Genomic DNA, 27,712 nt, shown 5'->3' with positions numbered 1-27,712 from the left:
AGGTCCCATGTCTGCAGGGGCCCAAAACTAATACTACAGACATACCTTTGGGATAATACTGACTTATCTGCAACTGCTTAAAATTTAAAAAGGAAAAATCACAGTAGTGATATAGTTTAGAAAATGAGTCTGTGGACAAGTTGTACGACTTACTGTCAATAACCATAAAGGATTTTGCACAAACACACCCTCACTCCCTTTCTTCTGCTATTTCTCGGCTCTTCCAGCAGGTGTCACTATAATCACAGAACAAACATTCCACAGGATGGTATGTAACTTTATTTTTCTACCATAATTTAAAGTATTTACACACTGCACACTCACTGTTTTACACAGATACTTATTCATACACCTATGAACCACATCTAAAGGTTTCTTTGCAAAGACTCTACACACTGTGGGAGTTTCCAAGCATAACAAAGAGAAGGACAAAAAAATGTTTCGAGTCTTTTAAAGACAGCCACGTGGAGCATCTGTGAAAACCAGTGTTTTCCCACAAGTTTAAGCTCCCCCAGAAGACGTTTGAACAGCTACATCCTACCTATGTGTTAGTATGACCCGACACTCTTCTGGTTAAGGAGGATTTCAAAAACCAACATGTGCAAGTAGCATTTTCTTTAGACATTCTACGAAAGAAACTGGAGAAGATAAACCAGGCCCTTCTCTAGAGAAATACCTGTATTTCTGAAACAGTTATCTGTGGGGAGGGCCTCAGTGTCATACAGAGATACTGACTATAAAGGGAGAACAGCTAAATACACTGGTACTAATAATAGTGATGTAGGATGCTTTTAAGCACCCTTTCCAGGTAAATGATATGGGCAAAACAACCCAATTTTCTTTTCCCAACTATTAGCAGAGGTGGTTGTTTTGCTTTCCCTGAAAAGGACAAAGGTATGTTAATCATATACACTCTAAACCCAGATACTGTAGAAAACTTCTACTGTTTTTACTTCACTTTTAGACTATTTGCACAAAAATAGTGGTTAGAAGTACCCTAAATATTTTTCCTTCATTCTACTCAAATTACGTCAAAATTACTAGCTAACTATAGCTTCTAACCTGGCACAGGATTCTGTAAGTGAACAAAAGAAGTCACGGCTCAGAGCTGATGGTAGGTAGGCCCCCGGTCCAGCTCTTATATAAGGATAACAGGTTTGGGTTTCAACCCTCTGTAAGCAGGATGCCTTCAGGATTTTCCCAGACTGGCCAAGATTATTCTCTCATATACCAGAAGATGGTCGAGAGGAGGTTTGCCACCTCTGGATGAACCCACATCTCCATCCTGTGACTGATAGATCAGTTCACGAAGAAACAGAACTTCACAAAATGACATCCTCTTTCCTGCCAGTCTGGGCCTCTGGCAGTGCCACTTATCAACAGGACATGGCAAAAGGAAGAAATTACCTGGCCAACTAAAACTAAGCAGAATCTTGACCCAAAGATTCTGCTGTGAAATTTAAAGTTCACTAACTTTTGTTTGCATTTACGTAAATGATTAGGGTAAAGTATAAATATTACCACTAATTCTTGGAACCATACATTTACATTTTAGATGTAACAACATAAACCTACCTAGCCTGGAGTTCATGTTCTCAGTTACCGTTCTTGCCTTTTGTTGGTGGTGTTTTCCTTTTGCAAGAGGTGCCAACAATGGAATTGAAGAGGCAAGGAGTTTCTCTGTAGCTTGGTGAAATTACTATAAAGTAAAATGACTAAATAATAGTCACCTACTGATGTTAAGAGGGAGAGTATCTGATTAAATCGAGAGGCCACCTGGGGTGCAATACTGCCCAGTGCGAATGTCTGGACTAACCAGCACCCAGAGTTAGCTACATACAGAGTCAGGCCAAGGAAGCGCTTCTGTCATGAGCGCCCCAGTCCACTCCGTTATGCACACAGATGTGTCAAAGGCTGAGGAAGGCCTCGGTGCGGAGGGCAAGGAAGAGGAAAACTTTGTGATGGGATCTGGGCCTTGATGTTAAAGCAAGAATCTAACAAACCCCAGTCCCTGGGGTCCTAAAGTGAGACTGAGGAGGGCTTACTGGGCGTGAACACAGGCAGCAGTGTGTTTCTGAGCCCAAACAGCCAAGGAAGAGAAGGCTAAGAATGTGGGCTTGTACAAATTACAGAGATAAGAGCAAGGCATGATCACTCAATTTACGTTTTTGCGTTTTGTTCGTTCAATGTAGAATAGAGTTAAAAGAGGGAAAAGCTACAGTTTACACAAGGACACGGGATGACAAAATTCTGAGAGCTGCCGGGGTCTAGCAAGATGCCTGGTATTTATCTATGAAATTGTCATCACTAGCCCCTTCTGACCTATAAAAACAGCAGTTTTCATTCAACCTACCATACTATAAGTGCTCAGATATAACAATCCTAGTTAATAAGAACGGTACTAACATTCTCCCCACCCTCCGAAAAAGTGACAGCTGTAAAAGAGGAAGAGGGCCTAGAATCAGTGTTTAAACAGCCAAAAGCACCTGGAGGGGGTTAGCTGTCCTTCCACATCGAGCAAGGGCAGAAGAAGAGGGTAAGGACCTAGTTCAAAGGAATGAGGCAGCTGCCCCAGGAGGCGGCAGGTGAAAGCTGCGTGCATGGGATGAGCAGCAGTGGGAAAGGACAGGAGGGCGCAGCCAGGAAGAGCTACAAACAACGTCACCGGTCATCTTCAAAGGGAACGCTGCGTACGGTGTCTGTGCACGTGTACTATATACATACTAACCAGGTACACACATAAATATTTAATATATAAAAAATAAAGTGCTTTCTAACAGGTCCCCAGGCAGGGACATTATAAAACATTTCACAAAACTGCAAAACAAAATCGATACAATCAAAGAACACTACATCCAACAGACGTGAAAACAGTCAAACACAATATGTACAATCAGGTGGGTGTCCCAGGACAAACATCCTGTCATATACATGGTATATACATATATACTCTTTTACTCAATATATTATGACAATATATATTTTAAAATTTTGTTATAGACAAAAACAGAAACAAAACAAAGACAACCCCTACAAAAACACGATAAGGATGGAGCACGCGAGGCCTAGACTGACAGGCAAATGGCTGCCTCCACGGGGCGTCCCGAGGCCACTGCTTGGGAAAATGTGCCAGCGTTCTTTCCTGGGGTGCAGTGCCGCCACGTCTTCCAAGGCACTGTGGGCTGCGGCAGTGAAGTTGGCATCCCCCGTGGTGAGCAGGTCAAAGACACAGGACTGGAAATAGATGTCCTTCACCGGCATCTTCTCGTGGCATTGAGCGTTAGCAGTCTCCAGTGTGTAGCCAGGCCAGGCCTGGGCCGAGGACGTGTGAGGCAGGCTGTGCCCTAGGATGGCAGACACCTGGCCCTGCCCGTCATCGATGCGCTCGCTCAGGGGGCAGCCGTTCACACACAGCTGCAGGTCCTGGCTCTCTTCGTAGGACATGGCCAGGTCTTCAGGCATGCGGACGGCGAGGGTCAGGTAGCGACCCAGCTGCCGCACGAACACCGTGGTCCCTATGTAGCGAGCGTGCATCTCCACGTAGCGGCCACTCTCCCTCTCCACGATACGCAGGCTCTTGATGTCGCCGTCCCCTCCACTGGTGCTGCCATCCACAAAGGCAGCTGGCAGGTCATCTGTCACAGCTTGGTATACTTTCTGATCTGTACACTCGCGGTGGGCTTTGAAGATGATGGTGATCTGTGGGAAGGAACGCGTACAAAGTTTAACACGATGGGAGGGATACGGGACGGTGCATCCTTGTGTGGCAAGAGCTGCTCTCCATTCTGGAGTTGAATGGCTAGAGGCAGAATCTCCAGACTAGGCCTCTTTGCTTCTGCCTTGCAAGTGAATGGTGTCACTGTTAGGGAAACTTTTAAAAGTCCTATGTATTTGGAATGATAATTTAACACAGATCCGGGGAATGTGCCTCCGGAAAAAATGTTCGTTTTCCTAAGACAGAACAATGCTGTTGTTGGGATACAGGCAATTTTTATTGGTAATTTATATCTTGTCTCCTTCCAAAAACAGATGAGCTGTGGTAGAGCTCTGAGAAAAAAAGATTCCGTCCTCAGTTATGCAGAAGCTCTAAGTGGCTTAATTAACAATAAACCTACCAGAAATTTTTTTTTTTTTTTTTTTTTTTTTGCGGTACACAGGCCTCTCACTGTTGTGGCCTCTCCCGTTGCGGAGCACAGGCTCCGGATGCACAGGCTCAGCGGCCATGGCTCATGGGCCTAGCTGCTCCGCGGCATGTGGGATCTTCCTGGACCAGGGCACGAACCCGCATCCCCTGCATCGGCAGGCAGACTCTCAACCACTGCGCCACCAGGGAAGCCCCGTACCAGAACTTCAATTTCTAAAAAGTTTCTCCCTTGGACGCTAAAACCATATCCCATGACTCATCACTACAAACTTACTTATAAACACTGAGGGAGGAAATGGAAAGCTGAGGAGGGGGCCATCCCAGCAACAGCTACCAATCATGTGCCTCAGGAAAGATTTCTCTTAAGTCCCTTAATCAAATGTTTCACATGACTGACTAATCGCTGTGACAGCAAACTCACTTAGCAAATGCAGCTCCCAAGCACTGGCAGACTAAATACCCTAAACCTAGTTACAGCAAATGTTTTCCCCAAACAGCACGATGGCCCTTCGACTTCTCAGAAATCTGTTCCCCAGTCAACTCTCAACCCGCCAAGTTAAGCAGACAATTCATGAAGAAAAAACTACTGATAATACAAAAGCTTCCCTTGAGTGAACTGATTTTATTTCCTTAATTAGAACAATTATTAAAAAAAAATGAACCTTGAGCACCTTGTCTCCAACATCCTCAACATCTCTGCCGCAGGGGATGGAAGGAAGATGACGAGGAAGAGACAGGGCCTTCTGGGTCACACAGGTGGGAAAACGGTCCCCAAGGGGGAAAAAAGACTATGCTTTGAGATCTGAGTTATTGTCAATAACTGAGGTAACAGCTTCTTCTTCTTTTTTTTTTTTTCAGAGAACTATTTTATTTTAAATTAATCTTTACTGGAGTAGAGTTACTTTACAATGTTGTGTTAGCTTCTACTGCACAGCAAAACTTTACAATGTTGTGTTAGCTTCTACTGCACAGCAAAACGAATCAGCCATACATACACACCTATCCCTCTCCTTTTGGACTTCCCGCCCATTTAGGTCACCACAGTGCATTAAGTAGAGTTCCCTGTGCTGTACAGTATGCTCCCATCAGTTTTCTATTTTATACATAGCATCAATAGAGTGTATGTGTCAATCCCAATTATTCTTTCTTCTTGAAGAAAAAAAAAAGTATCAGGTGACTTCAGTCAAGGAGGGAGGTAGACAAGCCAAACACTCTACAGATTACTCTGAATGGAGGGAACCTTCCACCTCCTGCAAGGGGGCTAATCAAAACAATAGACCCTTGTTTAAAAGGCCATGCTGGCCCCTCCCCACCCCGCTCTCTACAAGTCCTCACCACCACCCTCAAGTTTATGTCCGAAGGGCTTTTTCCCCAGCTCGGCCAGCCATTTGCTCACACTATTTAATTCCACATGTTACCACCAGTGTTACCTAACTGGAGTTTTCCAGCCTGTTCATTTCACTTCAGCCAGTTATAAAGCCACATCTGAACCAGCTGCACTGTAGCAACTGGTTAAATTCATATCCGTTGTTTGCAGCTGCAACTAAAACTCAGACAATGCACTAAGAAAATGCTTGGTTTTCTCCCTTCCTAATTACCCTGAGCCACAATTTAATTTCATGACCAGCCTTCTCACATTTCAACACCTTCCTAACAACCTGAAGGAGGTGTACCAGAGATGATTTCAGGAAATTTGTTGTGCATCCAACCATACGACCTTCCAGAGCGAGTGGGATTTTGAGCTAGATATCTAATGGTACTATAAAATAGATTTATTTGGTGGCTCTAAAGACAGTTTGACAAGTGCTTTTTTAAGGTAAGCTGGGATCCCCTGGAGGTGAAAAAGATTTATTCAAGTAAATTCTGCACCTGAAGAGTTGAAAGTTAATACAGACGGCTACAATAAGAGTAACAGACTTTTCATACAGCCACTCTCCTCATTTTCAACTAGAACATCCACACTCAAAGAGTAAATGAACTCTTCTACAACAGCTAGGCCATTTGTCCTTCCAGTCTAACAAACCTCAAATTTAAACCAACTTGGCGTTATCTGCAAGAATTAAGTACTTTTTAGTTCACCTTAGGAAAAACACAGAGGAATTAGTTTTGTTGCGACAACACACCAGAGAGATCCAATTCCAAACAAATTTCTAAAAAGGCAAGCAAGGGTCAATATTAAGATGAGTGGAATAGTTCCAGCTCTCACCAAGTCCACCAATTCCAACTCGGGAGTCATTTCAAACACTCTCACGTTATTGTCCTCTGCTATGCCTGTGACACTGACAGTAACTCCCATTACTTCTAGAAGATCAAGTAAAACTTAAAGCTTGACCGCTGCATACTATCTACACTTACAAAATATTCCAGTTTACCTAATGTATTTCTGTCTGTCCAATTTCCTAGGAGTGATTTTCTCTATGAGACAACGAAGCTGGTATTTCTCTTGTTGTTCCTCCTTTAGGTGAAATAATTCGCTCGGAGCATATGTATAGAATTAGCCCTTGAATCAAGATGCTGAGGGTAATGAAGCAACCTCAAAGCCTGAGAGAAGTTTCCTGAGTGGTCCTCTGTAGTTTAAGTAAGTACTGAAGAGATACCTAGAGATATAATCAATGTAGTAGAAAACACTAGGTAACAGTTTCACATGACTTAAGTTTTGTAATGTAATTTCATTCCTCATACAATTAATTACAACTCGCGGTCTTAAAAAGCAGGCACTCAGCCATGAAGGGCCAGAAATTCATTTCCAGATTCTGTCTCCCTCTTCAGAAAAAAAAAAAAAAAAAAAATTTATTCACTCTCAATAATTCTTACTTTAAAAACACTCAAAATTTAATTGGCATGTTTGGTAATTCCACACGTTTTCTATTTCCAACTAGCAGCTGTCAGAGGGTAAAAACAGGACATTCAAAAATGTATTCTAAAGCTCTCAAACAGATAATTTAAAAACACCAGCTATGCTGCTTACTTTCCCCCCTCTATGAACTGATCCATATGCTGTAATAACTCAATTTGGCACATCTGTTCTATGCCACACCATTTATTATTGATGGATGGCATTTCTGTGCATTTAAAACACCAGTGCCTTTTGTTAAACCTCCCCCGCCCAGCCCCTCCCAACCCTCACCTCAGACAAACTACTCCAGTCCCCTCATTCATTTTTAATGTTTCATTCCCTGAGATCTTTACCACCCAACGGGTCTCTTAGGAAGAGCAAGAGAGCAGCTACAAATCAACCTTTCCACACGAGTAAGGCCATAAGGATTTAAGGTTTGCTGTGAAATACCAATATTTAGAGGCAGCTGCCTCTCCTTTCCACCAGGAAAGTAAAAAAAAAAAATTAACTGAAAACGACGTAGCCCAGAGAACCAGGCATTGCCTTGGCAATGCACAGACAGAGCTTCCCCAGGCTAGACAGCCTTGCAAAGTGCTGCACAGAAGTTTTCAAACGGTAGAATTCCCCACAGGCTGTGCACTTAACTATTTGTGCTTATTGTATTTTGGAAGAAACATTTATTGGTGTTTAATCAGGCCATCTGGCACTGCAAGTGCAGGACCTTACTAGATTTCTCTAATAGCAGAACTCGACTTTAAGATCAAGGGACTCCATCTCTTGGATTAAGATGGGCCCGCAAACCAAACTGAAAGTCACAGAAATCAGCCTGGAACATACAGAAACAATTTTGATATGTACCTAATTAAGATTCTGCTTGTGTTAAGGAAGCTAAAATTAATTTTATTTCATATAATTAGCTGATAAGTCTACTTCCTCAGATCCTCTGGGTGCAATTATAGGTTGAAAAAACAGGCGACTGTGGGAGAATAAGAGAACGCTGTGCCCATGGCCCCTTTGCTCTTACCAGATCAGTGGAGTACAGCCTCTACACTCAGTCCTCAAGGCTGAGCAAAACAAGAAACCATTCCAAAAAGGGCACATGCTTCAAAGAAATAAACACACGTGCTCTATCTCCAGCTCTAAAACACATAATCTTAACTTCAGAGGGTCAGTTTTTATAAATGTTGAGGAGTCTGAGCCTAGGAAGCTCTGAAGCACCATAAGGAAGTATCTCGGCTGGACTGGGGAGAACTCTGGATCTCTCTCCCTTTTGTGGAGCAGGAAACAAAAGCATATTCATCTAGAATAACTTTCTGTTTGAACAGTTTCATACAAAACCTAGGAGAGTGTATGTACCATACTTAAGGAAAAAATGTTGCATTGGTTAATAACTGATGTCATTGATAATTTTCCTGAAAAACTAAGAAAAAAAAATCTGTCAGGAAGGTGTGAACTCGATGAACCGAATGTAATTTTACCATTCCGACTCAGCCTACATATCAGCTATCTACCTATAGGAAATCTGAACTTAAGATCTATAAGAGTATAGTTTCTTAAGTAATTTCATTGGAGTAGGACAAGATACTAACAGGAAGACAGTAGTACATGTGTTTAAGAGGAGGGTGGCAGGTTAAAAATCTTACTCTAGACTTCTTTTAAGTCCTGAATGAGACTATAAAAATCTCCTACCTTCTAAGGATATCAAAATAGGTTTCTCTATGCTCATGAGTCTCTTTCCACAGAGCTCTGTTCTAGAAACATGTACAGGATTCCAGAGAAACGGAATGGATCAGACTTATTTATTCTTCAGTGTTGCCCTAGGTAATACATGCAGGAACAAGGGCTGCCTTGGCTGCTGGAGGGGTTCTTGGCAGCAGATGGAGAAAGAAGAAACCAAACCAGAGGGAAAGGACACCCACAGTTGAGGCTGCTAGGGTGGTCCAGGGGAGAAGCATTAAGCTCAGTGGCTGGAAAGAGCATGTGAGAGAGAAAGGGAAGCAGGCCCAGGGATGACACATAAAAGGGACAGGCAAAAAAAATGTCGACTTCCAAAGGGCAATTTCTGTACACTTAAAACAAGGAAGGCTGGAAGTAGAAATAGGCTCAGAGACAGGGAAATCGGCCAGTTTCCTTGTACAGACCAGAGCTGAGTTTGGGGAGGAAAGGCCTCTGGTCCTCACAGTCTTGGCACTCAGAGAACTCCAAACGGAACTCCTTGTTTGTTGTGTTCGGACTTTGCATTGAGGAGGCCAGCAAATGTAGGAACTCACTACACTGCTAGATGCGAAGTTAGATATGTGTAGACAGTATTACAGGCCGAGGCTGCCACTGTGCTTTAGACCAGAGGCTAAAAATATTCTGAAAGGTGACAGCCAGGGCCAGAGGCAATAACTCTAGGGGCAGGAATCTGCCCTAGCAAGTCGTGCTTTTAGGGATCTCCCTCCTAATTGGGGGGGGGGGGGGGGGCGGATGGGGGGGGGATGGGCACAGGGCCAGGGTTCAGCACAGCTGTTTCCCAAACCAATGGGGATTAGGAAATCACAGTCTCATTGATCATTTTTCAGTTTTGGTGATTTAAAAAGCAAAAGGGCTTGAAGGTCTCCACAATACACTCACACTCTGTCACTTGTAGGTTCAATTGCAGGTTCCCAGGGCTATTAAAAAAAAAAAGCAAAGCCCAGGAACGAGGTGGTTACAGGCAGTGACCATATATTCCAAGAAGCCAGTTAACTGGAAAGTTACAAAACAATATCCTTCTGTCTTCATTTTCCTGAGGCAGGGAGCGGGGAAAGCATGAACACCACATAAATGCACACGTGTGCTTATGTGTGTACTCACGCACACCTTTAGACGGAAAGATTAAACCCTGACCCCCTTTTTTCAGGAGCACATGCAGAGCAGATGGGAAGTTAGTATTTAAATGTTGTCACATCAATTCTATCCACAGTGTGTATACTAAGTTCCAACACTGAAAGAACCCCACCAGCAGCAGCAAAGGTACTTTGGGCTCCAGCTCTTAATAACCAGCTAACCGGGACATACAGAGCTCCTCTCTCCACAGACCCAACTTCACCTGAAGTTCTTTCTAGACCCGACAGCATCATGTTTTCACTACAAGCCTCTCTAGCTACATTCTGCATCTTAGATGGGTGCTGCTATTCTTGTTAGTTATTACTTACTGACAAGCTGAGCAGTTTAAGAAGTCCTGAAGTTACCCCACCCATGAGAACACAAAATTCAAAACAGTGGAAGAGCAAGTTCTACTACAGTCAAAACAAATAAAGACAAAATGGGTAAGGTAGCATTTTTCATTGTTCAACACTGTAGGTAACTATCCCACATTCCGCACAGGCAGAAACTGTTTGGTTAGCATTAATTGAAGCCAACAAAAAAAGTACCAACCATCCAATGTTTCCTTCTTGCCCCTTCCTCTCAAAATGTTAACTCAAAGAAAATTTAACAGGGCAGAGAGAAACATTTGGAAATGTGACAGAAAAACAAGTTCTAACTCTCAGCTGTGCATCAGACTTGGCCTCCTGCCTCTGGTTTAAACTATGAAGGAGTGTGGATTTGTTTTAAAGGAGTAGAGGTCCACAGCACTCGCATGGAATCCTGGCTGGCTCAGGCAGGCGTTGGGTTAATTTCTCTTATAAATGGGGGATTACGAAGGTCCTTTTTGTCCTTCCAAACCACATCTGGCACAGAGGGAGCAGCACAGAGAGATTCAAAATATAAAACTGACAAGATACACAGACACAAATTTTATACATTTTTAGACAGTTTCCACTAACATCTTCCGTATTTCTTCATTCTATTCCAGAGAACAGAAAGATGATAAAAGACTCATTACCCAGAGTACATGAATCTGTATGAACAATATAAAGGTGTATCTTGTTTGGAAAGTACAGCATAAAGAATAAATAAGGCAGGCCCATTTTCACCTTACAAAATGATCTTTCACACTTACAGATATATCATGGAGCTAATAATTTCTCCTTCTTTTCCTTCTTCCTTTGCCCACATATACTTTTACCTCCAGGCAATCTGCTGAAGTTTCATATAGTTCTATGAAGCAAAGCTGAATAGTTTCTGGGCCTGAGACCTTACAATCCAGTACAAACGAGAGCTATGCAGGAAACAGAAAAGGACAAATAGAAATACTACCACCTGCAATTATAGCTGATTTCTGCTTTTCTAAAAACTATTCTTTAATGTTTCAATATTATCTCTACAATAAGTGAATTCAGGGAGGATAAGGTTATCTAAGACATGTTTTCATGTGTCTTAAAGATGAGATGGAACCCTGAAAAAATGATTTTAACTAAGAACTGGTGATACTGATGGTCAAATTCCCTAGAAAGCTTTCTGGTATTAAATCAAAGATCAATAACCTTTCAACAGTGGCAGCCACGGTTCTAGAGCCTGCTAGGGTATACAGGAGTGAGGAGACCTGGGTGCAGGTGAGGGGCCACCTGAACAGTGGGAAGTGAAAAGGGAGACTGTGACAAATCCTAGGAGTAAGAACACTGGCCTGTGATGGTGACCAGCGGGGACAGTCAGGCCCTGGGTACAGCAGCCCATCTCTCTGGCCCAACCTCCTGGTCCTTCCTGACACCTGAGAAAACTCGCAGCTCTTGGAACCAGCTTATAATGTGGGCCACCAATGTTCTAAGAAGAAACCCTGCAAATGGCTTTTTTTCCCCCACACACAAACCCACAATTCTCCACTGACTGCTGCAAAGTTTAGTTATGTGCTTAGACTGAGGCAGAGACAACATTCACCTCTGCATCTCCCATGCATAATAGGCCCTTTAATGCTGGGTGTTTCAAATGCAGCACCACATTATACATTTTATCAGAGAAATGAATATAGTATACAAGCTGGGAGCTACAACTGCAAACTTCTTTCCCATCTGTTCTGCAATATGCCTCAACTGGTGTTATAACTTTTTTTTTTTTTTTTTAGCATTTCTGCAAAACAAGGAGGACCATGACAAGATGCAAATCTTAAAAAGATGGCAAGAATTAGCTGCATAACAGATAATCGTAACAAAACAAAGAGCAACCTCAGATTTTAAGGATTAGTTACAATGTATCTGCAAGACAGCTTGTGCTCTCTGGAAGGAAAGGGCTCTATATTCTCAAAGAAACTGCCACGTGTCCCTTCTGTAACAATGTTGCACGAAAGCACAGTGTCCATGTATTCAAATCACAATCTGGCAGAGGGAAGGATAAGGCATCTTCCTTAGTCCACAAAAATAAGAATGATCACCACTGTGTAGCTCACATTGTCTCCATGAAGATACTAAAAACATAATTGGTTACAAAAACTTGGCTACAAAAAAATGCACTAGGCCTAGGGTCAAGAGAGGACAGATTTCCAAACCCTGATCCAAAGATATGCCTAAAAAAGACAGTGGAAAGCCTTTGCAATGCAGGCGCGTCTGCTCTGATTTTGTAACCAACAGAGAATGACCCAGAACATTGGTTTACATGCCCACATTTGATTGTCGAACAACAGTTCATGCTAAGGGGCATCAGAAAGGAGCACAGGATCCAATCATGCTCTAGGACCCTACAAGTGAAGAGTATTTTATCATCAGGGAACACCTTGGGTTATGCAGTTTGATGAAGATAGTAAGCAAGAATGGGTCAAAGGGACTAAGTCTTCCTGTATCTCTAGTATCATCAACCAGTGGAAGTTTTCAGGAAATTTCCCAGAAAGCAGCTAGAGTTCGAGACTTAGGGATAATTATGGACAGGGTCTCTTACCATGCTTTGGATAGGCACTGAAAGCTACTGCCCATGGGGTCACTGGGAGCTGGTGGCCCATGGCAGCAGCAAGAATTCACAAGGCACCTCAGAGTACCTGTTCAACAGCCACCCGGCTTGGTCAAGCACAAAGAACACACCTCTTCCCCAAAGTCAAACTGCCTGAAGGTAAACCACCTTCTCTCACTAAAGGATGAAGTACAGAAAAATCTGAAGATCTATAAAGGACCTGCAGTCATCTCAATCTCCCCTCCTACTTGCAGTTTTGTTCCACTGAGTTTGAAGAACAGCATACAAAAGCTAGAGTGATGAGAAAGGACATGATTACGTTAAAACAAAAGGGAAAACAAAGCAAAGGTATACCAATTATTTGTACAGAATAATTTTTAAAAATATTGCCATCGTTTAGGTGTGTAATACATTCATCCTTGAAATTTTTTGGTTAAAGGAATCATTTTAAATGCACCTGAGAGACTGGTGCTTTTAATACATGTTACTAGGAATACATTTGTAAAGTGCAGAATCCTTTCATAAAATAATTTATACCAAAATCACCTGTAATCATGGCATATACAATTCCTTATTAAATCCACATAAACAGGGATACATAGATGCACAGAATGAAGTAAAAAGGAGTTGAGACTGAGAGGCTGGCAAAGAGAATGTGGAAGAGGAGTTACAGAAGCCCAGCATCCCCACAGATGACCTGGTTATTTACCTGTGTGAGGCCCAGGAGAGATACTGGCATTGTGTCCCCTCCCCCACCCCCAGCCCAAAACAGAAACTGCTTTTCTTCCCATGTAGCCAGCGCTGCCAGTTCTAAGCCTGCCCCCTCTTTCATCTCTCTCCCGCAGAGTGCCTGCAGGCCAGAAGCTGCCCCTTACAGCCAAAGGTGTAGAAGGTGGCCCAGAGCTGACATGGATCTCAGCAGAGGTGTGCAGGTGTGCCAGGAACCCTGGCAGCCCCAGGGCGGGGAGAGATGAAAAAATAGCCCTGGTCTCCTCTTTAGGAACACATCTAGCTGGCAAGGTGGCCAACCATACAGACTCCTGGGAAGGGATCCCCAACAGGCTGGTGGAGGGCACGACATAAACCCAGTGGCCGTGAGAAGGCATACCTGCATGCAGCATGACCAACGTTTCCCGGGGAACGGGGAGAGAAAGTAGACAAGGGAAGATGAGGCCAAACTGTCAAGCACTGCAGGTCTTGCTGCCCTACACTCACTGCTTGCCATGTGGATAAGGAAAAGTCTTAGCTAATAAATGACCCCTTGAGTATACAGGTGACTCTGTAGTTTAGATTTTTTTTCCCCCCAAGCTTTGTCTTTTCGTGATGAGGTTTGAAACGTGGGTGTTTAGGGGCAGGTAGAGCTCACAAAGACAGCCTTGAAGATGACTTGCTTAAGAAGCCAGGTTACCAGGACTGAGTTGCCTTAGGGACTTCCCTGAGCAAAACACCTGAGTCTAGTGCTTCAGTTTAGTGCTGAAGGTGGTGAAATGAATGTTTGCTTAAATACTATAATTTTGGCATCACAACCAGCCAGCCTCTATGATATGACATCATTGGTCAGTCTTTAAATCTAGTGACACTGAGCACATAGGTCATTAAAAATGCTTGACCACAGGATGACACAGTATCCGCAATGTGCAGTGCTGGGTTATCCAATAGCTGGTCTATGTATGTATTTAAGGTCTCAGTAAAGCTGGGACTCATATAAAAAATTCTTCTTAAAGGTTTCTTGAAAACAGTATTACAGTAGACATCAAGGAAAAAAAATTAGATCTTTTTTGGAACTTATTTCTTATGTACTTTTTTGTCTCATTGTTTTTATTTTTATTGCCATCATTTTTTCATTGCTTAGAATTTTTAAAAGGGTTCATTTTGGCCCTGGGTTGGTAAAAGGAAATTGCAGTGCAAAATTTTAGGCCTTTGTTTGGTTTCACCAGCAGAAGCCATACCAACATGGAGACAGGCCCTCAACAGTAACCTTCCAGATGCTTTTGGGGGCTTTGGAGAGAGTTACAAAAAGAAGAAGGAAAGAAACAACTACTAGAGGTCATAGAGTAATTTGTTGCTGAACAGCATGGTCACCAGATGTGGGGAAATACTTTCCAATAGTGCAATTAAAGACCAAACATTCTCACTGTCTGCTTGAATTTATGTTAGAGGATAATTTTTCCCCTCTCCTTTCTGGAATGGGTAAAATCTTTGATCCTTACCAAAGTGAGGGAGAAAACAAATTGTATTTATTTATTTGCTAAAAACTATGAGAGATTCAACCACAACTGAAATAGAATGATCTGAAGTCCTTCAGTGTCAACTGTTCCATTTATATAATGTTAATACTCATAAGGTAACCAGTTGTCCCCAAATATTTTCAACATGATCAGTAAAAAGTATAAAATTTTGAAAGGTTGAACACCAAACAGAAGTGACATGTGACTGGATGGAAGGCTTGGAAAACAAAACTTTGGGCTTGTGAAAAGAAACAATATAGCTGACCCCTGAACAACAGGAGGATTAGGGGCAAAGACCCCTGTGCAGTTGAAAATTCACATATAACTTTATAGCTGGCCCTCTGTATCGAGAGTTCTGCACCCAAGGATTCAACCAACCATGGATCATGTAGTACTGTAGTATTTACTACTGGAAAAAAATCCACGTAAGTGGACTGGTGCAGTTCAAACCCATGTTGTTCAAGGGTCAACTGTATTTTCCCATGCACACAGCACTTACTAATCTCAAAAGTATCGTTTGAAGGATACCACTCCAAGCCCTCAATTATTTACACAATGATTTTGATGATTTTCTACATTCCTAATGGAACTGTCTTCTTGAATTTTCAGTGTTATGTCTTTCCAAAGACTATTCCCAGGTTTTATATCCTATGACTGCAATAATGATGGATTTTTTGCCCATGGCTTGTCTTATGACTTCATAATTATACTAACTTCATATCATAACATACAGCAAATACATATTTTAATATACAGATAGGAAAAATTACTTGCATACTTGTAAAACACAGAGGAAGAAAAGTTTGAGATATAAGATTTGGAAAGGTAAGCTTGGGCTTTATTGGGAGTTGAAGCGTAAATAGTTTTAAGTCCCCCTAATTTGTCTAGATCGATGTAATAGTCTTTGTTCAGAGCAATGACTTCTAATCTTAGATTTGTGACACCCCCGGGGTGTCTCCATACATCTCTGGAGGTGCTGTAAAATTCCCTCCACAAAATGTGAAGTAAAATAATTTAAATTCACTTAATGACTATGCCACATATGTTTGGAGGCAAGGGAGGTGTCCTGGAATCAAAAGAACAGTCGTTAAGTATTATAAAAGCTTGTTCCCTGTCAATTATATTTTAGCCTAAACCAACTGATGAAAAGATAAACAAAGGAAATCAAGCAAGATGAGAAAACCTGTATATGTGATTTTGTGGTTGGAGGAGACGGTGAAGGAGCTGCTTACTTGGGATGCTATTTTCATGGACAACCCTTTTTGACTGCTTTATTTATTAACACCTGAATCAGCTCGGACTGGCAACTGGAAAGCCAGTCATAGCTCCTCTCCACCTACTTGCACTAAGACACTGGTGCCTTAAAATTGGCTTAGAGGATCTCTATTCAGTATTAGTTTCTTTAAAACAAACAAACAACAACCACCTACACTGGCAGCTAGACAGGTTAAGTTTAACTTAACTATGTCAGTTTTCCCCTCAGGCTGACTTACATTTTTATCCTGAGATGACATGGGGTTATAAATCACTGCTCTGCAATATCCAATTCTTAACTTCCTTGGTCACCACTAGGTTAGGAACTAAAACACCACTGTGGGCTTGCCACTGAGAAGCTGGCTTATAGCCATTACATTTTACTATAGCTTCCAAGTTCCCAATAAAATTTCCTGATGGGTTACTGCCTCTGGCTTCACAGCGTTCTTTATTCAGAACACCCATTTCAGTCATCTGATAAATCTGAACATGGATTTCTTCAAGAGCCACACACATCTGCACTTAAAAATGACACCACTGAAAAAATAAAGAACTTTTTTTTTCATTAAGCAAGCCTGCCTTTTCCCTAGAGAACCCAACTTCAATGTTTACTTTTTATGTTTCATATCACTGCCTATTTAAATTTAGACCCACATTTTACATAAGCCCTAGAATTCCACTGAGAAATTTTTTACCAAGTAATTTTCATTTAATCCTTCATCCACCCTGCGTGCCAAGATGACCAAGAGAAGCTCCTTTTAAACTAGGTCTTTTGTATCACACTTCAAAAGTTGCCTGAAGAATCAAACTCTGAAAGTTATTGGAAAGAAGAAAAAAGCACACTTGCCTTATCTGTAGCAGTAGCACTGGATCCAGGGACCACAGGCACATTCGTCACTTGAACTGAAAGATAATTATTATCTATGAGTGGCCAGGCCCCTTCCACTTTGCATGTCTGGAAGTGATCCTTGAAAGTTCTAAGGTGAGGATCTCCGAACAAGCCACAAAAAAGGTAATTAGGAGGGTTCTGGTCCCCTCCCCTGTGTTCTCTGGCTCCCGCGTGGCTATGATAGTTACAAGGGTCATGGGTCACTTCAGGGTTTGTGGAGGATGTGGGTCCGTCCTTAGAACAGTTCCTCTGGCTCATGAGGTCACTGATACCCAACACAGCAGAATGGTATACTAGGTTACCACGGCAGGCTTTTGAAGTTCGCTGGGTGCAGCCGGCATAGGCACGCAGAGCCTTGCAAAACTCAGAGTCAAAGCCATCAATGGCAGAGTTCAGGTTTGAAGTCAGGAACACAAAGTCTGTGGTACATTTCTGGATTCGACATTGGGCTGGCTGTTGGCAGTCACCTATGAGAAAGAAGATAAGAACAAACATTTTTTAAATGCTTCACAACTTCCTGAGCTACATGAGAAAATGACATTCTCCTCTGGGAACTGTTTGTTCTATTTCATATACTCCTATTTTAAGAAGGCCTTCAGAAATAGGGCTGTATTGTGCTTCTTGGCCTCTCACAAAGTAAGCCACTGGGAGAAACACTGCATGCAGTTAGTTAACTTGAGACTAAAGCATGGGCCATTGTGAGTAAACAGGAGTCTAGCCCAGTGTTCTTAGGGTAAAATTACAAGGGAATGATAAACGAAATATTTTATCAACTTTGCTATTGTTTATATAGATTTTGAGAAAGATGTCTTTGCTTTAAGACCAAGTCAAAGATATGAACTTTGTTTTGATTTTGAAAACTGCATAAGTAATGTGCTTTGGAAATCACTGTCTATGCACAAAACCACGAGTAAAGCCTGCACACCTCAGGGAGGGGAAACTCCTAAATTACAGCATGATTAGTTAAAACACCTTTACCTGATTCTACTATGGCTATAGGCAAAGAATATCAGGAAAAAAATCCAGGTACTAAGTTATTCTGCATTTCTTGAGGAATGTTTATCAACAAATTGCATATAAATTAACACTTAATCTCCTGGTTTCTATCAATACAAAGTGTAAATGTTCCCTTAAAAAAATGAAGTGATTGATTTGACCAAGCTAGGTATTCACTTATCCCATAACATCAACCACACTAGGATTCCAGCTCCTAAACAGTTCACCAGTAAAAGTACACTAAATCAAAAAGTACGTAACACTGACAGGTGATCCCACCAACTATGTTTTTTTCCAGAAACAGAACCAGAGACAGAATTATTAGAGTATAAACTACTTTTCCCCTAAATCAACAATTCACATAAACTTAATGATTAATTCACATTAACTTAATGATTTAAGTCAAGCTAAAATGAATGAAAAATCATGTGATTACTGCCCTACTATTTAAAAAGTCAGTTTTCAAATTATGGCTTGCCCCTAGCCTCTCATATAAAAATGTGTAAAATCTCTCAAAGCACAAAAAACACAATGAACTGCCAAGACTAGGTCAGTGGTGTGCACCAATCAGTTTAACACTATATTCCTTAAAATGGGAACACCAGGATTACTGAAATGAGAAACAATTTTCTTTATCATCCACCTCAAATTTTATACAAATGAACTGTAACGCGTATCTGTATTACTTTTGCCCATCCTTTATAGGTCTCTCAACCATGGAGGAGCCTCAGTGTCAAGTCTTAGGTTCCTCATATGAGAAATGAGTAGGTTGTTCTACAGTAAACTCTGTGATCTTTTCTAGGCATAAAATATCTATGGGGGGGGGAATCAGTCAGTAGAGTATTATTAAATGTATAATTATTCAAGATTTAGGCATAACAAAACTTCAGGATAATATCAAGATTTAGTAATTTACCTGATAAAGACTTAAAACTAACCCTAATAATCATCTTAGAAAGATATTTTAATCTTTTCAGTAGTAAACTGCTTTTAAATCTGAATAAAATAGCCTGTAATCTCTGCTCATGGCATCAGCTGGGGAAACAAAGGGTAGGAAATGACAACCTCTTAAGGCACTTTCCCAACCATTCTTAAATTTCAAAAACCAAAAAGGGAAAAATATAGTCAAGATTGGATATTTGATTTAACACAAGTAAAAGAGATTAAAATATTTTAATATTTTGGAGCTATGAATTTACAGCTATCACTAAATCGCACTTAAAAAAATCAAATACATCTTGATGTGTTTGGTCCCTTTTATGTTTGCTCATTCTAAAGTTGATATTTATAGAATTCCTCTCTATAAAGTAGATCAAATCATTTTTCAACTATTTTTACTCAAAAAAGCAAAAATGCGAACAAAAAAATACAACCAACCAACAACCCCCCAAATGGTATTAAACCCATTTTACAGATGGGAAAATCAAGACAAAGGGACACTAAAGGCCTTGTCCTGGCTGGATTGTAAACAGCTAGTATGAAGCCCAGAGCATGGTGCCTTTCCTCAAATCCTGTTTTCATTCCTCCACATGTCACATCTCTACTAAATGCCTGATTCTCAAGACAGTACTTGATAGCTTAAAAAAAGACGTAACTACAGTATTTCTTTTAAAATCAGCTTCACAGTAAGCAGTAAGCAAGAAAATAAAATATGGGCCAAGATCACTCAGTAATGAACAGTTCTTGGACAACATATAAATGACAGCACAAGAACTTTCTGCTAAACTTGCAGTGCCTATTCTTTGTTATGGCCTATAAAATCTAGCCAAGCATACACTTACTAATCATTATTTCAAATAGTCATAAAATATCAGAAGTAAGACCAGCATGGAAATGCAGATGCAACTGTTCAGAAAGAAAGAGAAAAGCAGAATTTAGATTCCCAGCTCCTTTTTTGTTCCTTTCCTTCCTCCCCTCTCGCTTTTTCATAGCAGGTGGGTGCCGATTCCTTTGAGAAATCTCACATAAAACAGAACTCCTTGGGTTCCTTTGTTTTGGATGAGGTTTCTAACAGACTTTTTGAATAGAGAAGATGGGAGGGAGGAGGGCTAAATAGAGAGAAAGTGTATTTGGGTCAGCAGTTTCAGCCCCATCACAGGCTCCTGTATAATGACTAATTTGCAGCATACACCCAGAAACATCCAGGCTTCATGAATTTATAATGACAATGCGCACTTTGCCTGTTATAGGCGGTAAAGTAAGCCTCCTGTCAAAATACCAAGACAATGCAGAGCAGAAACAATTTCAAGGATGCAGCCAAGAAGGCCATGAAGTGTATGAGTAAGCAAGGAACTCCCATATTGGATCTCCATTCAGGAAGCGCAGAGGTTTGCTTAAGGGAAAAAAAAAAAAAGTGAATAAAAGTATTCTTTTCATTTCCCAAGGGCAGAATTCAAAATCTGCAGCTACAGATCTATTTTTCAAATCAGATCATCTATGATGTGACAGTATTTTCATTCCGGTAAATGAAACTTACTAAGGGATTTGTGGGTCTATAGCTTTCATTAATGATCCAGACATAAAGACCTCACCATTCAAGACAGTTTCCTCAATGTCCGGACTGCGCGTGTGAATCTGCAGCCCAATCACCAGTTTATAATAAAATAAATCAGATATGCTGAAGTGAATTAAGTGAAATGCAGAGCCATATGGGGTGCAGAGGCAAATTATATGGATCCAGGCATCAAACATATGGTAGCCCATCTGTAAAGAGCACTCGGCTAGGCTCCCTGCTCTGAGGAGAAACACCCCCTGCATTTCAATAGCACTGCTCTTCAAAGAAATCTCTCAAAAAGGAGCCCTCTTTTCTGTAACCAGATTAACTGCTCCATTCCAACAAGCTGTCCACAGATATCACTCACCACAGCAACTCTGGGTAGAATCTAATGGTGACTTCAGCGTGAGCACATTAGGATACTGAGAGGAGTTTCACATTCCAAGTTCTTGAACTAAGGCACCTTAATTTTCTAAACTTTTAAACCAACTTCTTAGGCCTTTCATGGGCCAGCGAAGAAATCTTCAAGGACCACATTCCAATCCTGTTATAGGACCCAATGGCAACTAAAGGAAACGATATCCAAGTAGTCAAGAGGGACACAGTCCTGCCTACCACTTCAATTTCCATTTCAAGCAACCTACACTTTGACATTATGGACACTTATTTTTTTCACACAAAACCCTCCTGAGCAGATTTTTTGACACGTCATAAAAAATTTTCCATGTAACCATAAGCAAACTGACTTTATTTTCTAAGGTTCTAAAGTCACTAATTTAAAACCTTAATCATCATAAAACTTGCTATTTACACTATTAAGACCTCGGTCTGTTTCCACAAGTGACAGTGTTAAAATGCAGCTGTTACATCACAATGCAAAGTTATGCAAAGTAAATTAAGTCGCCTCCTCAAATGCCACATTTTTTCCCTATTACTTAAAAGACCTCCTGGATTTTTAACACTGCTGCTATGACTTAGTAAATAAATAAGAATTACTCCGTACAGTTGGGTGGCATTAAAGTTCAGTATTCTCCAGATCAGAGCGTTGTGACTGCTGTCCTACAAATACAGGACAAAAAATTCGCGAAGGAAAACTTACCTAATGCTCTAAGTGTGCTCAAACTACAAGATAAATTATCTTTCAATTTGGTATAAAAAAAAATTCTTTGTCTAGATCTGCTCCTAGAAGTGGTACTTATTAGTAAAGAGTGTCCTAGATTTTTCCCCAGCTTTATTGAAATGCAACTCACATATAACATCGTGTTAATGAAACGATTTTAAAAAGAAAAGTAGGTTAAACATGCTAAAAGGCTCATCTTCGCTAAGAAGAACGAAGAAGGCTTACTTCGTTAAGAACAGATTCCTCACCGCTGCTTCCATAGGGGAAGCGCCAAACCTCCAGAAGGCAAGACATCTGTCAGCCTCTCCTGGAACCCGAAAACACGCGGCTAGCCACAAAGCACGAGTTTTTCCAAAGAGGTTGAAAGCTGAATTAAAAGCAGCTTTCGCAAATATGAAAGAAATCCCAGTTTTAAAAAGTTTAAGTTACTTCGAGATTAACCCCCAGGTTTTCCAGCTCTGGTGAAAATCTTTCCATCTGGTGCGATTTCTTCGCCTCGCCGCCAACCCCAACTCCAGAGAAGCAGCACAAGGCTCCTAGTCACCCCACCGAGGCGGCAGCGGCGGCTGCGGAAACCTGATCCCAGCCTGACTTTCAGTAAACACCAATGCAGAGAGCAATAAAGCATCCGGAACATTTGTCTCGGGTGCGCAGCCCCCGCCCGCTACATCTTTGATAAAGTGGCTGTTGGAGGGGAGATTTATCAACGGTCCGAGCAGAAGGCTGGGAAGGCGGGAGGGAGGGGAAGAGGCCTCTCCTCTGCGCCCCGGGCGCTCCGCTCGGTCAGTGGGTGTGTTCCTGCCGCCGCCCCGCGAGCCCAGCTAAGGTGCATGGCAGGGGCTAGTGAGGCCTTTCCCGTCGCGCCACGCCGCCTTCCGCCCCGGCAAGCGCCTACGGGACCGGGGGTGTCGGGGAACAAAGCACTCGGCCCTAGAGCTGGCTCCCCTCGCGCGCGCGCCTCATACCTGCGTGAAGCAGCCCGAGGCTGAGCAGCAACAGAAGCAGCAACGCCAGGGGCGGCGGGCAGAGCCGGGGGCGGGGGCACTGCTCAGCCCCGGCGGCAGCGGCGAGGGCGGCGGCGGCGGCGGCGCAGGAAGATGCTGCTCTCAAGCCCATGCCCGTCCATGCAGGTCTCGTGGGCTCCGGCGAGGGCGGCGGCGCGGGCGCCGTGGCGGGTCCCGGGCCGTGGCTGCGGCATGGGCCGGAGGACGCGCCTCGCTTCCTCTTCTTCCTCCTTCAGGCCCGCGTCGAGCACGGGCCGCCGCCACCGCCGCAGCGAGCAGTGCGCCGCGGGCGGAGCGAGTTGGCGGCGGCGGCAACAGGGCGCAGTGGCATCGTGGCGGCCGGAGACGGCGGCGGGCGGAGGGAGAAGGGGCGGGAGAGAAGACACAAAGACCGTGAGCGAGTGAGGGGCCCGACCTGCAGCGCGCGGGCGCCCTGGCCGCGGCCAGCGTGGGCTCACCAGGCGTGGAGCTCGGGTGTGGACGAAAATGAGGAGCACGCAGCCCCAACCAGCGGCCACCGCCGGCCAGGATATCTTTCCGCGTCTGCCCAGCTCTCAATCAATCTCAGCCCCTCACTGCCGCCCCGCCCGCCCTACACCCGCCAATCCGAGTCGTCCCCACCCCGACCTCGCCCCTCCCTCTAGCTCCATTGGCTGAGAGGCGGACGCTCTGGGCCCAGCCCGCCACTCGTAGGGCCCAAAGCGCCCGCCCCTCCGTGCCTCCTCCTTCTTTCTGCCTGCCCCGTGTAGTTCGGGTTCCGCGTCCGCCCGCTGCGAATCCTGTCCTTCGCGCCCGGGCCCAGCCTCCCTCCGGCTCCCTCCTCTGCTCTCCCTCCACCCCGTTCTGCGATTTACTGTTTCCTCGCACCCAATTGAAACAGGCGACAGCAACTTTGTCCTGGCGTCGTTACAAAGGCACCGGCCTTTGACCTCTCCTTGAATTAATGTGATCAGGTTCAACCTCCCTCCATGACTTTTATTAAAAATTTCTTTTTCATCACCCTCACTCTGTCCCTCCAGCTCCAGCTACGGCTACGGCTCCTTGGAGGAAGCGGACGCTTTTACCCTGAGCCTTGCGGCAGGTCCCTTCGCAGCCAATCACATCTGCGGAACCGCGTTCTTAGCCTGTTGCGGACTTTTGGTAAAGCTACCACCCAGTCGCGTTGGAAATCCGAATGTGACCCACGGTCCGGAACAAATCGGATAGGCTGGGAAGGTACCCGCCAGCTCCCGACGGAGTTCGCTGGCAGCTGTGCGAGGCTCCGGTGTTCTTGTTCCTTTGACATTTCCCTTCCTGAAAGCTGCGGGGAGGGGTCTGGGAGCGGGCGAACTTCAACGTGTTCGGCTACAGTGTAATTAGATTAATGAGGATAGTAAGTTTTTAATGCAGTGTAGAATAATTATGCCATGATTTCTTGTTGCTCAGTGGCTTTTCCACAAATTTTCATCGTCTATTAGCAAATTAACCCAATGGCAGGTCGGTTTCTACTTTTGCGATTGAATGGATCCCAAAATGAGGGAAAACCAATTGTCTGCCAGAAAAGAGGTTGCCAGTGGAGATACAGGAAAGCATGTTGTGAGATTGATGATAGGTTCTAATTTGTTATGAGTAGGTGTGAAGTGGTATCTAATCTCAAGAATGGCCTCAAAGGCCGGGAGCCACTTCGTACTGCCCTTGTCTTTGCCCTTCTCCAAACGGCAAAGGGCTGCCATTTTAAATTCACTGATATCCAAGTCACAGTCTGCAACCCTACCTGCTACATTACTTAGAATCTCTAATTAGGAATTTCGTATCAACCACGGACACGTTAATATTCCAACATGTTAAAAAGTGCTAATCAATGGACCAGGATAATTGAGGACAAACCTTCCAACGCTCCAGCTTACTCATTAGACGCATTCTGAATTATACAAACCACTAGGTCCCTAATGAAGGATGCCTATCTATTTTTACTGCAACTTTTCATTACTTACTTATTACGTACTATGATGACTCAAGTGGTAAACACACCTTTCACTGCCCAAGATATAATCCAAACCTTGTGTGTATCTATAATATGCTTAATAGTAGCTTCAGAGTTGCCTGGAGAAATGACATTTTGGGGGGAGTTATCTGATATGATTTTTAGATGATACTGTGTTGTAAATCAAAAATTTACTCTCTTACAATTACTACATATTACAAATGAAATCAAGTTAATGAAATACTGGTAAGTGTCTTTTAAATAGTAATCAAATGTGAACACTATCTTTCAAAGTATTTTGCTAGCAAAGACTAACAGTAAGATGTTTCTTCTTCCTTAACCCAAGATTTAATTCGACCCCTATGAAAGAAGCATCCTACTTTATTGACCATACTTTAAAACATATAACCAAGAGTTAAGGATCAAATTCAGTTTAGTTTGAGTCTTTTCACTCCTGATTTTCTATGATTTCCCCGCCTTTCCTCTTCTCCCTCCTACATCCTGCTCCTTAAGTACACGGATGCTCTAGATTTTATCAACAGAGGGCACCCTCGAGTCACTGCAAATCCTGGTGTCCTGAAATGGAGCTGTTGTTCTTTAGAGGAAAAACTTCATTTTTTCTAAGGCACTTTACTGCTCCTCTGTTGTAAAATTTGACAAGCTTAATATTTATACGCCTAACAATTCACTTTTTATTGCTGCATAAGTGTTCAGCCTGCTAGAGGAAAATGTTAATTTTCACAATTAAACCACAAGGTGGTTCCTATTTTCAAGACATTAGTCTAGTTGACACATTGGCGGGGTAAATTCGGACTGTTAGTAAGATCCCGAATCAGCTTGGGAAGCAAGAGCGTAGTGAATGGTCACTTACAGCGCATCCACTCCCGCAGCTAGTATGCTGCAAGTTAAGGAGGATTTTAAGACTCTACAAAGAAAAATCTGGGGAGGGAGCTAGAACACAAACATAAAATCGATGACTTATAAAAGTTTTTACATTTTAATCAGAAAAAAAATCGTGAAGTGACAGCTTGCACAATTCACAAATCCACCCTGTTTCTTGCCACTTGTATTCTTTCCTCCTGCGTCTTTGTTTTCAGGAAAAAAAAGATGAGACTGGAACAGTATAATTAGGGGACACAGCAAAGCATCCGTGCAAAATGGGTAGAATTAAAACACATGCCAGCAACATTAATGGATTCTAAACAAGATGTGGTTTCTTATCCTTAACCTTTACATGATGTCTTAACTGTTCCCCTGTTAATAAACAGAATCTCCATTTCCAGAAATCTAACACGAGGTCTCTAACAGATCACCGGGGGCAGAGGAGCCAGGAATCAGACCCGGGGTTGCGATTTGTGCAACCCATTTTAGAGTAAAGGCTCCCCTGCTGTTCCCCAGTCCACCCTACGCAAGGCAGGGGTGAAGGAGCCCGGAGTCCGACAGCCCAGCGGCAAGCAGCTTGTATATTGTACTTACATCATTCTTAACCCTTCCGTTCCTGGAGGGGGCTTGGCGGGATCAGGGGATCCCTGAGCTCCGGAACACGCAGGACCTGGATGTGAGAGGAGAGTCCCAGAGCCAGGGGTAAGCGCTGCGCCCCCGGAAGGAGAGGGCCTGGGGCGTGCGTGGGGCTCATCACCCGAGCGTATACAACCGGCCCCCGCGATCCCTTCGGGCTCAGCCGCGGCTCGCACCGCTCAAAGCGGCAGGTGCAAAAAGCATTTTGGAGTCGCTTGCCAGCGCGCGGAGGTAATGCGCTTCCTGTCCATTTATCTCAGGAAACCAGCGCAGCCTTCCCTTCCAAACAAAATTAACCTCTCATTACCCAGCCACTCATTCCCGAGAAGGCCTTAAAAGCTTTACCAGCTCGCTAATGTATTTAAGCTTTTCTTCCAGGCAAACGCAGCCGCTGCCGCGACTGCCATCAGCCCCGGGGGTTCCTCTGAGCTCCGCCGGGAGCCAACCGCTTACTTCCCCCCAGCCTGCAGGCTGGGAAACTCTGGCCAACCCAAATCCCAGTTTGTACTAATGGGCTGACCCGACACCCCGAACCGACTTCATGCCGGAAGCAGCCCAAACAAGTTCCCACTAATTTCACAAGAGCCCCTCGTATCAAGTCCTCAGCTCCCCTATCCTCAAGGAACGGGGGAGGGTACCCGGGAGGAACTTCAATAGCAAGCTGTCCCCGGGGAGTGGGCGCTGACTCCCCTTTGGAACGCCAGCCCTGTTCGCAGCGGGGGCGGGAAGCACTGATCAGGGGCGTGGGGGTAGTGTTAGCTAGGATCCAGCCGATTCCAAAAGTGGAGAAGCAAAGGTGGTTCTAGGTCTACAAGGGGCAAGAAGGGGCCTTTTGGAGGGCTGGGGTTTTCTCACCCTGGTTCTCGCCGCCCCGAGGCTGGCAGATTTATACCACACAGGTGGACGGAGACCTAAACAAAATAGTCCCGGCCGCTGCCTGCCGCTCACCCCCCACGTCCCTCTGGCCCACCGCAAACTTCAACAAAATAAACAACTCACCACAGGCATTCCCTTGTCTGCAGCGCGACGCTTGCCAGCTGGGAAAATAAGCGGCAAGCCACGCGGCCGGGGCGCTGAGGGGGGCAGCGCGGCGGCCGCTTCTCTTCCCCAGGTCGGGGCGGCGGTAACCCGAGGCAGGAGGGAGGTTCCGGCTCGGGGGCTGCTGTCCCTGTTCCCCGACTGCTGCGTGAGCGCCCGGCAAGCGGCTGCCGCGACGTCTCCGCTACCTCGGGGAGGGGGCGTGAGGCAAACCCCTCGATTCCGTCTTGCTTTCTCCAAGCTGCTCTCTCTTCCCTCCGGAATCAAAGACCAAACCCAGGGGCCTCCACCCCACCCCTCCACATCTCCCCCTGCCGGCACATCCCGGATCTTTCCAGCGCGGCTGCGGAGTGGCAGGTAGCGGTGTCCCAGAACCCCAGCCCCCGGCTCCCGCTCTGCTGGCGCCTCTCGCACGTACACCTCCACCCCAAGGCCTGCACAAAGAGC

At 43.9% G+C, this 27,712-nt stretch overlaps 1 protein-coding gene across 2 annotated transcripts; it reads right to left on the bottom strand.

Moving 5' to 3' along the window:
* Positions 1 to 256: 256 nt before the first annotated feature.
* RGMB (repulsive guidance molecule BMP co-receptor b) lies at positions 257 to 27,406 on the bottom strand. Of its 2 annotated transcripts, XM_060143327.1 has the most exons (6): positions 27,227 to 27,405; positions 26,186 to 26,261; positions 22,708 to 22,976; positions 17,435 to 17,599; positions 17,091 to 17,146; positions 257 to 3,699 (listed from the first exon to the last, which is right to left on the bottom strand). In XM_060143327.1, the coding sequence occupies exons 2-6, from the start codon at positions 26,188 to 26,190 to the stop codon at positions 3,031 to 3,033; spliced, it is 1,164 nt and encodes a 387-aa protein (XP_059999310.1). In that variant the 5' UTR covers positions 26,191 to 26,261; positions 27,227 to 27,405; the 3' UTR covers positions 257 to 3,030. The 2 variants fall into 2 exon arrangements, with proteins under 2 accessions (XP_059999310.1, XP_059999309.1); XM_060143326.1 differs by having other exon boundaries at positions 17,091 to 17,599; positions 27,227 to 27,406.
* Positions 27,407 to 27,712: the final 306 nt, after the last annotated feature.

Source organism: Lagenorhynchus albirostris, chromosome 3, assembly GCF_949774975.1.
Source record: "Lagenorhynchus albirostris chromosome 3, mLagAlb1.1, whole genome shotgun sequence".
NCBI lineage: Eukaryota > Metazoa > Chordata > Mammalia > Artiodactyla > Delphinidae > Lagenorhynchus > Lagenorhynchus albirostris.
Note: the sequence above shows the minus strand (reverse complement) of the source record. Positions and strands in the feature narration are given on the sequence as shown.

Coding starts and splice junctions, on each gene's coding strand:
- RGMB (XM_060143326.1), bottom strand. Junction 17,600..22,707: donor CCTCGGGCTGCTTCACGCAG/GTATGAGGCGCG, acceptor TCTTTCTCATAG/GTGACTGCCAACAGCCAGCC. Junction 3,700..17,090: donor GTGCTACTGCTACAGATAAG/GCAAGTGTGCTT, acceptor TCCTTCCCACAG/ATCACCATCATCTTCAAAGC.